We start from the raw sequence: 15,673 nt of genomic DNA, 5'->3' as shown, positions 1-15,673 counted from the left end.
TGGACGCGCACACATATGCACACACAGTCTCAGTTTTTCTACCTTCATCCCCCCTCACAAGCCAGCTGCTCTGTTTTGTTAACATCGGCAGTTTTCAAACGCTCAAGCATGCACACATGCACACACACACACACACACACACGAGCCATATCTATTCATACAATCCATGGGGACATGCAATCCATGGAGACGATTCATGTAGCGAGAGAATAAACGAGTGCAGGAGCAGATAACGAATGAACCTGAGCCAGGCTGGTGTGTTACTGTAATGAGGCCAGGGACGGCTTTGTGCTCACCTTGTAGTTTTTACACCTCCTCCCCTCCCTGTCCTTTTTTCTCCTCGTGTCACCTCGCCTCCCTCTCTCCCTTGTCCCCTCTCATTGCCCCTCCTTCCTAGCTCTGTGTCTCTGTCCTACCTTATCTCCTCCCCGTTTTAAACTGTTCTTCCTTCCACTGTCCTCTACTCTTTTATGTCCTGTTTGCTCTTCTCTCCCTCTTTCTATTAACAGACCTTTCCTTATGTTGTCATCCCTTACCAGCTTTCATCGCCTCTCCTCTTTTCCCTCCTTGCCCTAATCTCCTCACCTCCTTTCCTAATTCACCTCTCTCACTTTCCACTTATCTGCTCTTTTGCTGTCCTCCACTTGCATCCACCCAACTTTCCTCCACTGTGCCCTCCTCTTTTTCTCCTCTCCTCCTCTCTCCTCTCTCCTCTCCTCTCCTCTGCTCTCCTCTCCTCTCCTCTCCTCTCCTCTCTCTCCCTAGAGGGGCCTACACTATGAGTTGGCTCAGGTAGATTAATTACATGCAGTGACATGGAGGAGCTGGCCAGAGGCTTCAGTAATGAGTCTGATTACTCATCTCCAGCAGCTCTGGGCGCTCAGGGGAGGGAAGTCAGGACAGCAGGCTAGCAGAGAGGCTGCTCAGTAGGGGGCGAGCAACTTTTACCCACAGGGTTCCACCGATGCAGAGTTTTTTAACAGCACTGGTGCCACCACTTTTAGATCAAAGCTGTACCAAGTGTCAGTGACATGGCGATAGTCAATAGCTGTTCAATATGTTTAACAAAAATCACCCAAGTGGAAATATGTCAACCCGAAATTGACTATTTTTTGAGGTTGAAGCAATAACCAATCACACACATGTGCATAGCTGTAATCAATTAAACTGCAGGCCAGCAGGACAAAATCCTAACATCTAATCACCAGTAGACCAGAGGAATGTCTAGTATGGAAGAAATCCTACATGGGGGCCAAAGGGGTAACCCAGAGTGGGATGGCTGAGAGACAACAACAATTAAATGCAGAGAATGTGGAAAACATGAGCATGGATAATAAATCACAAAACAAAAGATAGCAACAGTTTCTCATTCAGTCTAGAGTTTTAAAAATAAGATGATTTAACGTGAAGTTTCTAAATGCTTTCAGCCGGTGAGTCAAAGGCTACGTTCACGTTGTAAGCCTTAGTGCTCAGTTACAATTTATTGCTCCGATCTGATTTGTTTTTTTTTTTTTGGTTGGCTCTTCACGTTGATTTTTACATGTGGCTGCTATTAGACTCAGGATTCTGGTCCCCAATTGACCTGCAAAAGAGCAATAACAAAAATGTAGCACGCTGTCATACAGAGGTAAACATGGAGGCTATGGCAGTCAGCGTTTACATTTTCATTGATGAGTTGATGTGCATTGGGAGCCAGCAAATTCGTAAGCAGACAACAACAAGGATGACGAGAAAGAGACAGATTTTTAATTGTAGCTTGTTGCAGAACTAGGGCTGCTACCAACAGCTTCACTGAAACAGATTTCATCCAAATTTCAGGATGTCAAGGTCTGTCCATCGCAGCTGTCTTCCATGTTTGTATTCACAGGTTGATTCCCGCCAGTGCAGAACTGTGATGAATGTCAATGTAGGGTGACGTAAAAGTGGCAAGAATTCTGATATGACTGCTCACACAAAGGTTGCACTGCAAAAAATTCAGACCATCTGCCATCTGATTAAGGACCAAAAGACATTTTTTCAAATCAGAATTGAAAAAATCAGGTTCCACAGGATTTGCACTCCTCACTCTCAGATCTGAGTCAAAAAAAGTAAGATATTTTGGCTACTTTTGGGGAAACAGGAATTTCGAATGATTTTTTATTTTTTTTTTTCCCAATTATTTTCATGGTTAGACATATGACATCATCTTTGGAAATGTGTCCTTGTTAGCTACAGTTGAATTACAACTCATCACATGTCAGTATATAGGTGAATGCCCTCCCAGTTTCCCTCTGGAGCTCCAGAGACACATCAGGTAGAGTACAGTGTAATCATATTTACTTTCACACACACACATGGCCAGAGAAATTCTCAGGGGTAAAGGCTGTAAATGAGCAGACCACACCATCTGATGTACAGTAACTATCTGCTGAGGGAAACGCAGGGAAAAAAATTACAGACTTTAGTGTTTAAGAGTTTGCCACAGCTGTCACCACCTCCACATCATTTACATGAAATGGTGACATGTCATTTGAAACAAGCTATAAACAGCCAAACAAGTGAAACATTCTGCCATCATGGTGAGATAAATATGCCTTGTTTCCTGTGGCAATTTAAGTTCTGAAACAAGATATTTTAAGATTTGTCTTTTTAGCACTCACTACACTGTATTAAATGTATTTAAGCACTTTTACTTTCCTCACTCCTCCCCTCGAAGCATCACAGACTGAGATAGTCATCACTCAATATTCAAACACAGATCATTTAAAATGTTGCCGTCTGGTAAAGACAGGTTCAAGTTGAGGTGATGTTCCATAATTAGATATACTTTCATGCCACAGTTCTAATCATGATGTCTGAGTATCTGTCATTTTTCAAAAGTTGACTGTCTAGCTGAGACAGAAACGTAGAGCTTTGTTCCAAAATTAGACTTCTGTCCATCAAAAGACTTAAAGCGTACTTCCATTGAAAAGATCCCCAGAGAAGATAACACGACACTGTTGATAAGAACTTCAGAGGAAGCTTTTGTGGATGAGTGAACATGATTCATGGAATGACCCTGACCTCTTAACACCGTTTTACGTGGTGGTGGCTTGTAAAGTGTTCAATTATGTGGTGGCAGCATGGTTGAGTTTCGGTACCAAGACTTCTTGGTTAGATTTAGAAAAAGACTGTGGCCTCTGGTAAAATAACCAAGTTTTTTACTTACAGCTCTAAAGTATGTGTGTAAAGTATGTGGTAAAGTGAACTACGTAAAGGACATAAGTACATAGAATTTAAATAAGCAAATGTTTACTTTTAGTTTAAGATGGGACAGGAATAGCGAGCTCCTGGGTGAAAGTCCAGTGTTATGTTAAACCCATACACCAACTGACCACTGCCCTATGCAGACTTTCTCTTTTTTTCTACCAATTAGATTATAACGTTAATCACCATGACGTGTCCACCATGACAAAGGATCCAAATTGACTTTTGATAGTCATTGTTTCTATGGTGCCAGCACATATTTTAACACATTACATGCTGGCACTACATAATGCAATATTAAGAGGTCATGGCCATTTCATATATTTCTATGAGACCTGGAAGCCTGTACTTCTAAATTTCATTAGATGAGAATTTCTGAGGTCAGAGTGGAGCAATAACTGGTCACTGACAAGACCAGTATGATGCATTATTAAAGTGTGATCTTAAAGAGATGCTCAGTTGAATGCCCCCTTATGTAGCGTCAGTATTTTTTACTTTTTTAGGTTTTAGCTACACTCACAGCATGGCTATAGATGGTAAGTTTAGTTGATCAGTTGATCCGTTGATCCACCACTTTAGTCCACACCAAAATAGCTCGGTGATTGTTGGATCCATTGAAATACACAAAATTTGGTACTCGTTCATGGTCCCTGATGAAGAAGTGATCCCCTGACTTTCCTTGTGGCCATGGGGTTGGCTTTTTTTGTCTTTGAGTAAAATGTGTTGACCACTATTGGGCAGAGCATCACACTGTTTAATACATGCAAAACTTATGTGACTCCCATCAGCCTCAGCTGTACCTTGTGTTTAGTGCTTATTTGCAAACGTTAGCATGCTAACATGAAAAACTAAGATGCTCAACATGGTACACATAACATCAGAATATAAACATTGTGACTGTAAGCATGTTAGCGTGGCTGCAGACTCTTTGTCTTGTTATGTCTCTTTTTTTAAAATGAAAAAACCTACAAGATGCAATTTGGATCTTTTGGAAAGTTTGAAACTTTAAAGTTCCATGTGACACCTGCGGTTTAAGTGGTGGCTCAGTTCTAAAGAGGTTTTAGCTTAACTTGTCTTTTCTCCTAAAATCCCTCGTCTGCTGCTTGTATCTCCCTCTGCTGCTTCTCTTCTCCTGAATTTTTTCCTTATCTTTTCCTTATTTTCAACAGTAAATTGGCCTAAAACTTGTCTTTTTACTTCAAAGTGTCCGCAGGAAGCGAGTTAGACAGCGGGTGATGCTCAGTGTGACTGGGTGGCACGGTGTCGCAGTGTCACAGTGTGGTTTGTGTCGGCGTTTTAAACCATGTGACAGTATGAATAAAGCATGATGTGGCGGGCAGCAGGGTGGGCAGGGACTGACAAGAGAACAAGCTCGCCCAGTGTTTTGGTGACGGCAGACAAGTCGAAACCCTTAAAGTTTAATGGGGGCCACGCCGCAGAGAGAGGAGTATGTGGGTATGTGTGTGTGTGTAGGTCCTGTGGTTTTACTGGGGCTGGAGGCTGCCATACACGAGCCTTTAAACTGTGGGACGTAATCACGATGCTAATAAAGTCAACAGCCTACCTCATGTGTGATGGATCAGGGTCACACTGAACTAGTGGGAAGGGAATAAGACCAATCAGCTTTTTCTTTGTGGCAAAAGGGTGTTTGGGTTGAATCCCTCTGCTCTGGAGCTGCTGACCTCCCAGAATCCTGTGGTTTCAATGGTTTCAATCCTCTCAGCTTCTTAACTGTCTCAAGAGATCCAGACTTCCCACATCCCTCCTTCAGTGGCTGCTTACAATGTCTCCTTTTTCCTCTCTGTCCTTGTGTTTATGTTCCTCTTCGTCTTCCATTCCTCGCTTCATTTCTTTGACTTCTCCTCAAGGCTGTGGGATGAACTGAAAGCATTACTGATCTAAAGAACACCAGGTTTTGCTTTGATAAAGGTTTAAATGTAGCCTATCTACTTTGCTAGTATATAGGCAGCCCATGCAGTTCATTATTTTTAAGGAGGCCCACCCTTTTACTCTATTAGCGCCCAGCTTTACAGTTTCTATGTCTGCAAATCTGTGTTACAGCCTTGCAAAAGAAGCGATAAAGATTAATGCTACTGCTATAAAGCTTTTGGTCAGGTAGAGGACTGTGGGCACTTTGTACCTCAGGATGGGCTTGGATGACGTAGTGTAAACCAAATGATGTCAGAGTATCTATGAATCAAATGCAACTCAGAGCACTTGGTTAGGGAAAGATCATGGTCCTGGTAAAATATACAATGCTGATTTGAAGCCTGAGACAGGACATGTAGACTCATTCAATATTTGACTAAAATCACAGTATTTCTCTTACCCTAACCTTAAGTTTGTTAAGTGTCAAAAGTAAGTAACCAAAATAACGGTGTCCTATTGAAGCAGATGCTTGTTCAGACATCAGAAAAATCTGGTTGGACTCACTCAGTGTTAAAGCTGTAAATTAGTTTTGGCTGCTTAAACATCATGCGAATCTTCACCCAAAAAGTGGCACATCAGTAATGTTCATCCAGATGAATTAAAATATGAGTTTTGGATGACACAAGACAACAAACAATGTTGTCCTACATTGCCAGATCAGAAGATGCTCACATGAGAGCTCCAGTGTTGAATTCCTGTGCTCCTGTGCTCAGATTTACTTTCCTCTTAATGACTTTGTAATCCAAGGACATCACAGTTAATGAATTTAAAAAAAAAAAAAAAAAAAAAAAAAAAAAAAGTTGCCAAAACATAATCCAGAAAACAATTATGTTAATGGCAGGCCCCCAGGAGTAGTGCTTCAAATTTGACGTAGTGGCCAAACGGTGTAATAACAACTTCTTATTTCCTCACATGATGTCAGTGGGCCCATAAGACATTTTCCCACAGACATACATTGTGAAAGAGATATATATTTTTTATGCACATCAACTTCCTAATACAAACACTTTAATAGCCCTTACTGAAAAATAATTATGTCCTAAAACTTGTAAAATTCACTATCAGCCTGATCCAGAGTTATTATGAATTGTCATTGATCATGTGAGCGAGCTTGAGGCACAGTCGTTGAGAGGCGGGGTTAAAGGAAATGCTAGCAAGCTTGCTCTTTGGGCCAATGGATGCACAACATCGGGAGTAGGTATAGCTGCGGCTACGTCACCCGCCCACCAGCTACTGTACATGACTCGCCCACCGTACCTAAACGTCCATGATCAGCCCCTTTCGCTCCTTGGTCTGGAAGTGGAAGCCTTGAAGAAAATGCTAAGTTAGCATTTAACTAGCTATGAAGTGAAAGGTTAAAGAGAGGTTAAGGTATGGATAAGGGTAAGGCTAACATCTTGTTACTTACAAGGTCAATCACATCTTCATGTGTAACTAAATATTACATTTATTATTGATACATTTGGCATCATATTTATTCACTACAATGTTGTCTTTTTGCAGGGTTCCAATAACAGTTGTGTTGTTGAGTTTGTCTTGGTGGGCACACTTTGTAGGGGAGTGTGTGGCTGCAGCTACACATAGCTCGAAAATCTTGGTAATTTTATACCCGAAAATTGAATTTTGTTTTGGCTTTATGCACCACTGACCAACTTTCGTAGGAATGAAAGGTGCCTTGTTGCCAATGCTGTATTCAGTTTTCTTTATACATAGATGGTCAAAGCAAATTAATGTTTTTTGTTTGTTTGTTTAATGTGGTTTGTTTGACTAACTTGTGTGTGAGAAAACAACTGCCCAACTTCAAAGTCTGCCATAAACAACACACAGAATAACATCATTAAGCATGTTATTCACTCTTGTTATGTGATTGGTATTTGAGTCATGGTAGTGAATCAGAGTAGAGTGGAGAAAAGTTTTTGACTGTATCATAAATGTGTGTGTGTGTGTGTGTGTGTGTGTGTGGGTGGGTGTGGGTGTGTGTGTGTGTGTGTGTGTGTGTCTGTCTCAGGCCCCATTGCCCATATGGGATGGTCGAGTCCCGTCTATCAAATCCAGTGTGTCAGGGAGCAAATTGGAAATGCCAATTTCACTTTACACTGCTCCGCATCTTATCTCTCCCTTACCCTCATCCCACCACTTAGCTCATGCGTAAATGAATAAGGTCCTCTGACACGTCTACCACCGTCTGATTTCTGTCTGCTTTCACCTCTCTGACCACCTCTACTCCACCTCCTCCCCTTCTTCTTCACTCCTCTTCTCCCCCTCCATCCTACCTCATCTCCTCTCTTCCCTTCCCATTCCTGTCTCCATCCTTCCCTGCCCATTCAGCTGTAACCCATCTGTTATTTCACCATGTGTATTTATGAAATATGTCTGTTTTGGTGAATATGGATTTATGCATGTGTGCATGCTCAGGCTGTATCGCTGTCTGCTATGAACAAGCCGGGGTGAATCACTATGCAAATGAAACAGTATCTTGTACAATTCCCAATTTGCATTGAATCCATTATAAATCAACAATTTCTCACACACGCCTTGTCTCTCCATTTCTCCGTCTGTCTCAGTATGACTACGAGGGCAGTGACATCAGTGACCTACCAGTCGACCTCTCCGTGGTGTGGAATGGCAACTTCGTCATTGACAACCCATTCAACATTCAAGGTAGGTCTTTTTTCTCTCTCTCTCAGTGTAACTGTCCCTTCGCTCGACTCTGGAGCATTGTTGCTTGGCAGAAAAATGTTAATCGGAAAAATGTTAATCGGCCCCGCTTGTTTATCTGTCTGAAATGATTTTCTGCAAAGCAACAATGTCATGTGCAGCTTTTTTCCCCTCAATGAAAAATCTGTAATTTCATTTTTGACAGCCATCAGGGAGAAAGGTGAAAGTGTACCATCCGTTTGGGAAAACACTATTCTTGTCTCGGGGATAAAAGAGAGGCAGAAGGAGTGATTGATGGATGGAGATGATAACAAACAAACATCCAACAAAGAAATTAATAGGGATGGATGTTAGAGAGGAAGATAAACAAATGGTGAAACCAATAGGCAGAAGACAGGATGAAGGGGAAGAGCGATGGGTGGATGACAGGTTGATAAATGCAGCATGTAATGGCGGGGGGTAGATGAGAATAAAGGAATTGATAAAGAAAAACAGAGAGCGACATGGAGGGATGGCATTTATTATTTTTAATCGCTATTTGTGCATGAAGTGGAAAACAATTACCAATTCCAAATTCTTTATCAAGTGTAATATATTGGGTGGTGAAAGCTAATGATTTTAGACGTCCCATTACACAAGATAATATAAGTCTTGCTCTCAAGTGTGTCGTACAGTCTTTTTCTCAGAATTTGCATGTCTAGAGTCAGATTAACTAACCCTTGCTACTGTATTCCCTTCTGTTTTTTTTTTCTTGTTTTTTTTTTAAATTTTATTCACCATTCAATTCAGTCAGTAGATGACACACATGCACGTTTTAATCTCACTTCCTTTGTGTTCTATCTGACCTCATTTTGATAAATGTCAGACGCGATTCTTTTTGCAGATTGCTTGGAAATTAGTTGCTTATCAGTCATGGCCTAATTCTTCTGCCTGTGTTATTTTCTTTAAAATGTACCCCTTTAATATTTTCAGTGTGTCTGTGTGGAAAGATCCGCTCTGTGGGATTAAATATCCTCAGTTTAGCATGTGCTGAGGAATATTTTAGCTGCCACAACAAAATGAATAATCATATTCTGGTGCAATCAAGTAGATGCATCCTATACTGTCCTTTGGAATAGGTTAGGATGACTTTTCCTAATGTACTCAACAGAGTAATGCAGGCTTATATTTGACAAAAAGAATTCAATATTTAGCATTTTAGCCTCAAACATTAATCAATAAATATATTTACTACTGTTTATACTACTTTTATTAGAAGAAGGACAGTTGTTTATTTGTTTGCCGAGGAAAGTGATATTTTGTTGAGTAAGTCCATTTAATTTATGTTAGCATAGTCATCTTCACACACAATCTGTAAACAGATCGACAATCTATGTGTAAATGTGTCATCTGTTATATAAAACTCCTTCCACAAATATAAAAAGATTTAGAAACTCAGAAGACTGTTTGAAAATACGCTAATTCTACAAATTAAAAGATATGTGTAAATACGTAAATTAATTTAGAAATAAATGAAAAGCATTTGTGAATATCTTTCTAATATTTAAAACATTTAAATAGGCATTTGTGAATCCACATTTTATTAATGGATTGAAAAAGCATTTGTGGATCTCAGTTCTAAACTTTTGGATTTGAATTTTACACACACACACACACACACAGAGTTTTGAGACAAACTTTGAGCTAGATTATATAATGTTACATAAAACAAATAAACACACACTGATACTCACTAGGCTGTATAAACATAATAAAATAATAATACTTTACTTTAAAAAAAAAAAAAAACAGCTTATAGAAAAATTGTGTGCTCTTCCTTTGAAATGCCAAAATGACGTCATCAGCAGTTAATCATGTTCTATCCAAAATTACCAAATGATGCAGGGAGATTTCCGTTGGGATTGGTGGAAAGTTTGGTTTCAATTGTAAGTGCTTCATGTGGATAAGTTATGGAAGGTGCTTTTATACCAAATGCTTTGAGACCAACTCTGGTGGCATTTTCACACTGGTTTGAAAGTTGTTATTCCAACTTGAGCTTCAGACAATTTGACAGATATTGCTTGGTCTCAGTCTGCTTCCAAGTAAATCCCAGCAATTACCTGTTAACTTCTCTTCCGCTGCACCATGCAGTGCTGATGATTCAGGGTGATGGTCCTCCAAATTGTCCTAAAGGAGTCCATGTCAGTCCATATAACTTCATGATTGCCTCTTTCCCATGAATATAAACACCTACTAGAACTCGAAAGTAACAATCTATCATTGTAGCCATGCTCAGTGGTGTGGCTGTATGGATGGCAATGTTAGTTCATCTCTTTGGTCCAGACTAAAATACCTCACAAACTGTTTAATGTTTCCCAAAGAAGTTTGTACAGACATGTTTCTCAGAGGATGGATCATATTGACTTTGGTAACCTGCTGACTTTTCATCTAGCACCATTCTCAGGTCAGATTGTTTGTATTCGTCTAATACTTTACAATACTGTGTTTAGTTCTAAATGGAAAGAAATAGCATGCGAAGATGCTTCAATAAAATGTTGACTGTGTGAAACGATATACCTTTAGTAGACATTTAGTGCTGTCATTGTGAGCCTGTGAAACTGACTGAATGTCTAGTTAAAGTAAAGCAATGACCGACCACAGAGAAGATACAACTTTTTCCTTGTTAACATGATCACTTATTTATAATATGAAAACCAAACATTAGCTGAGAGTGAATTTAATCTGCCAATGTGATATCTACCTAAAATGGAAAGAATTTCTGTCTGTCTGTCTGACTATCCTTTGATTTTCGCATCCACCTTTCATTCGATCAATGTCACACTGTCACACAGATGCATTGCAGAGGACCCAGGAACGTGCAGTGTCTAGTGTGAGCTCTTGAGATGTATGGGATATAAAACAGATGAAGAAAGAGAGACTGGAGAGACCAGGGATGTCACATTGTAGCAAACTCAAATATTTCAAGTGTCAGCGTTGTAACTTTTGAAATTAACACTTTTGCTCCTGGAGATAGCCAGGCTTTGACTTTATTGAGGCCATTAAATGTTTGTCAATGTTGTCCGGTGGCACTGCTCCGTTATGTCCGTATCCCTACGTTTTCAGACAACATGCACAGTTACTGATGAAATGACTACAGAGTAAAGACAGAAGGCTCCACTCGTCTCTGTCTCCATATCTAATAAATGAGTCTTAAAGATCAATTTATGCAGTTTAGAAGCTTGGACCAAAAAGCAGGATTTTAGTTATTTGGATAATAAAACCTATAACAGGTCTTTTGACATCAGTCCATGCTCCAGATATGAGTGCTGTTTTACCGCAGAGTTATCCAGCTAACTCTTGAAACAGACGCCAGGGATGTGCCACAGTGAGTGCTTTGCATGTGACAGCAATGACGCTGACAATTTGGGGGTGTGAAATCTAATGATCTTAGTGGCGCTTGTGTGAGAACTTGACAAGTTTGTCCCTGTTGTTCTGACTATGAGTAAGCAGTGCTTGCAACTTGACTTTCTAGGTGGCAGAGAATTTATGCAGGCAACACCCAAAGCCGGTGGTGTGTTCCTCACAATAAGACTGAAACAGCTGGATAGGTTATGGATGAGTAATAAGTTTGAATTAACAATCCTATCAACCCCCCATAGATAAATGATTGTGCTAAAGCCTCACACAATACCTATTATGATTTTGTGTTCAATGTAATGCTGAGTGTTAAAGGTCTAAAACTCCTTAAAAACATGCATTATAAAAGTGTCCTCACTCATACAAATCTCATAAAGACCTTCTCCTCCTTTTTCTCTCCATCCTCTATTAATCCCTCTCAGCTCCATCCCTGTCTTTTTCTCTCTGAATTGGAGCTGTATTATCCGTCTGAGGCCGAGCCGCTCGGCGCTGGCCCAGCTTTGCCCCGGTGTAAAGTGGAGATGTTAATGTTAATTAAATCATTCATTTGGTTCAGATTAATTAGCGTCGCGCTACTTTTAAGCTGAGCTGTGGCTAATCAGATTAGGCCCGAGCGGAGGGCCGAGGCGGGCAGATGGATGCAAAAGAAGCTCGCTTTGAAGTCCAGCCGCCGTCTGTCTGCTGTGGAGGAGGAGGAGGAGGAGGAGGAGGAGGAGGAGGAGGAGGAGAAGGAGGAGGAGGAGATTCTTCCATGCTCTACTGCTTTTTTTTTTTTTTTTTTTTTTTTTTCAATACTGTTGCTGTTTTTCCACTTCAGTTCATTTCAAATCTGTTTAACTGGTGTGACAGCAAACAAACCTTTAGCATTGTAGAGATAATTATGATAAAGATTAACAGATGACAAATGGTACCAAAACAAACAACAAACAAAAAACTATCCATTTACCTGTACTCTTTTACCTCTCTCGTTTACATGTGACTACCTCTCCTCTATTTGTGTTTGTTTTTTCCCTCCACTTACATAGATTCTCTTTTGTTTCGGATCTCTTTTCGTCTTTTTTCTCTCAACCTCTCTCACTCTCTCTGACTCTATCTGTTTCTCTGATTCTCTCGGCCCCGCGGGGCCTCACCATCTTAAAATTCATAACAATTCGTGTTGCTGTTTTGTTAACAAGCGCAGCTAAAATTTATCCTCCCCCTCCTTCTTGCTGCCTTTCATCTCCCTCTCCTCTCTTCTCAGGTGTTTGAGGTTTTAATTATTTATTTATCTATTTATTTATTCTTTTTTTTTTTTAACTTTTAATGACTTTTTCCACTCTGCAGAGTTGAGGGAATGGTTTTTTACACAACAAATTATCAATTCCCTATTGGCATTAGCAGACATTACCTGTTGAATTAATTTCTGTAATATCCCTCCAGGTTGCTTGTTCATTTTTTTTCTCCCTCTGTTTATCTGCGGAAACAGTTATTTTCTCATCGTCACAGCCTCGTAGTGGTAATAATCACCTACTGTAGGTTTTAGGTGTTATGCGGGCGATTAACATTCATTTATGCTGTTCCCCCTCTCTCTCTCTCTCTCTCTCTCTCTCTCTCTCTCTCAAGCTCAAAGACACAAACTCCTGATTACTTTCTTGACTTTTTTCTTGCCACCCGAGCTTTCCTTTCAAATGAACAACTCACAGCACTTTATGTTAATCAGAATAATATTTCTCAAGCAATATGCTAAATGTTACGTTTCCACAATAAAGCAACCCTAGTTCATGCATTTAAATTTTATCAAGTTAATAAACATCCTACCCCAGCCTATACAGCAAGATAAATACAACTCTAGGCCTACCTGCAATTTTTCAGCAATTTGGGAAATGTGCTTCTTTCTTCCTGAGAGTTAAATGAGGAGATCTATGCCATTTTAGTAAGCTGAATATGCAACGTATCCTCATAGAACAGTTTGTACGATATCCCATGAAAATGCAATGATATCCTATCAATTTGTGCCCCACCCATGACGTTATGTCCTTAACATAAAGTTATGTAATTAACATAAAGTTACAGAGATAAGGTTAAGGCCAGTAAAGTTACTGAGGTTAGGTTTAGGAAAAGAAACATTGGAATGGCATACCTTAAAATGACTCAAACTTCACTTAAAATTCACATTGGTGCAAATACACGTCTCCTGTGGAAAGTTCAGTGGGAGAGTCTGTGGTTTTGTAACTCATCCACCACCCTAACCTGCCTCCTTACTAGACCACTCAAGACTGTTTCCTTGTTTACTCCAGCTATGTGGGTTATACAAGAATTACTGGCTCATGATTACAATACAGTTCAATTCCATTCTATACAACTTTATTTATCATGAAAGAAATCCTTGTGCCAGAGAATGCTTCAAATTACAGTAACAAATTTACAGTAACAATAATTAATGTTCACAGACCAGTAACAACCAGAACAACCAGAAGATTCCCTGAGTCAGGGTCATACATTGGGCCTAGTTTTTAAGAGCAATGGAGTATTAAGTATCAGTATCAAAAAAGTCAAAATATGTGGGATATGTACGAATTTTAAATTTACTTTTTGTAAGAAAACATACAGTTTATGAGAACATATGACACTAGCAACTACTGTAGTTAGCTTGGCCTAGCATAAAGACGGAAGCATGAAGAAACAGTTAGTCTGGCTCTGTCCAAAGGAAGCCTAAAAATTAAAACATAAAATCAATTTACGTTTAAACATGGATGGGAAACCCCAATACTGTGTCCCAGCTCAGACATGCTAATTAAAGCGAGCAAATGCTAGCAGAGAAGGGAAATGGGACGTTAAAAAGGGGTACAAGGTAAGACAGAAGGGAGCTACCATTCCACAGCACTTGATTAGCTTCTGCTCCGCTAGCATTCAGTTTGTACTTAGGGATTCTATAAAGAACTTCATCTGAAAAGCTAAAAAAAAAAAAAAAAAAAAAAAAAAAAGATATATCGACAAAAAAAACCTCTTATGTGTTAAACAGAGGTGTGACTTTCTCTGTAATATATCTTTGTCTAAAAAAAATCTAGTGCTCTTGCAAAGTGAAAAACTAGCAGTGCTAAACCAGTTGGGCTAGCCAGCTCGTTAGCTAGCTTGATTGAAATAAATTCAAGTTCCCTTGAACACTGTTCCCATAAACTGGTTAGCTAGCATGCTAATCTTCTAACGTCACAAATGGCATGGCCATATGTCAGTAACTGTCACTGCCATGTGTGTTCATTCATGTTTTGTCCAGAGTCAACAGTGAACATCAAGTCACATAACAAAACTGTTTTTCTCCCTGTGACTGAGGAATGTTGACTGATGAATCTCCCACTCTCTCTGTCTCCCTGCCAGCACACCTGTACAAGTGCAGAGCATTGCGAGACAGCTGTGGTATGTGCCTGAAGGCCGACCCCAGGTTTGAATGCGGTTGGTGCATCCAGGACAGGAAGTGCTCCCTCAGGCAGGAGTGTACCAGTGGAGGAAATTCCCACCTCCCGCTGCAGCTGGCTGAAGGCGGAGGCTGGATGCACGCCACTTCTGGAAACAGCCGCTGCACCCACCCAAAGATTATTAAGGTAAGTGTGTGCTTGTGTGTGTGTGTGTGTGTGTGTGTGTGTGTGTGTGTGTGTGCGTGTGTGCACATTTCTTGGTATGGATACATATACAGCACATAGATTCCACCACCCACTGCAACGAGCACTTTTAAGCTACTTTTAGTACTTTTTCTGCTGGTTAATGAGGATTGGTTTGCAGGTAGATGGGGAGAGAGCGCTGGCTTCTTTTCATGTGGAATAAGTGCATGTTTCAAATCACAGAAGAGTTCAACCTTGTAGAGGAGATCACATGATGCGGACAGCATTTTTCATGTGCCAGTGCTCAAAACATGGAGTATGATGCTACACTGGCAGTTGATGGAATCCAGAATGGGCTCATATCTCTTTCCCATGGTCAGATAAAATATAACAAGCCAAAACCCAGCCACACAGCACATACATCAGTGCCATTTCCATATAAACTAAAGGTACAGTCACATAAATTGCAGCCTGTTTTACTACTTCTATGCAACAGATTTGTTTATTATTATGTAGAAAACCAATCATATTATGCCAGATTTTGCAAATATCAGTGGCTTTTTCCTGCTTTTCTCTTCTCCTTTTTATGAACCATATGTTAAAAAAAAACAAAAACGGTATTTCAGTTCTTTGCTATGGGTTGGTTGGTTTTTGTTTAGAAATTTTAACATAAATGTAATGTATTAGACATTTTAAAATGTATTGTGTCCATGTAATATATACCTTTGACACTGCAAAGCCCAGGCAACCCAATTTGAGACAGAGTTACTCATGAATGTCACCACTGGTAGGAAAGAAACGTAAAAACATGCAAGATCCACAGTCGGCAACAACCAAAAGAAACTTCTTTAATCAAAATTCCCTCCAATGTTGGAGTTCTAAAATCACCT

General features: G+C 40.0%; 1 protein-coding gene across 2 annotated transcripts in view; it reads left to right on the top strand.

The window, feature by feature from the left end:
• The window catches only part of LOC117257925 (plexin-A1-like), a 351,734-nt gene that overhangs the window by 252,126 nt on the left and 83,935 nt on the right, over positions 1–15,673 (top strand). For both annotated transcript variants that reach the window (XM_033628343.2, XM_033628342.2), the window contains exons 11-12: positions 7,719–7,815; positions 14,563–14,786. In XM_033628343.2, coding sequence (XP_033484234.1) covers positions 7,719–7,815; positions 14,563–14,786 — 321 coding nt within the window. The remainder of the gene's footprint in view (positions 1–7,718; positions 7,816–14,562; positions 14,787–15,673) is intronic.

Source organism: Epinephelus lanceolatus, chromosome 8 (assembly GCF_041903045.1).
Source record: "Epinephelus lanceolatus isolate andai-2023 chromosome 8, ASM4190304v1, whole genome shotgun sequence".
Lineage (NCBI taxonomy): Eukaryota > Metazoa > Chordata > Actinopteri > Perciformes > Serranidae > Epinephelus > Epinephelus lanceolatus.
This window is presented reverse-complemented; position numbering and strand designations above follow the sequence as displayed.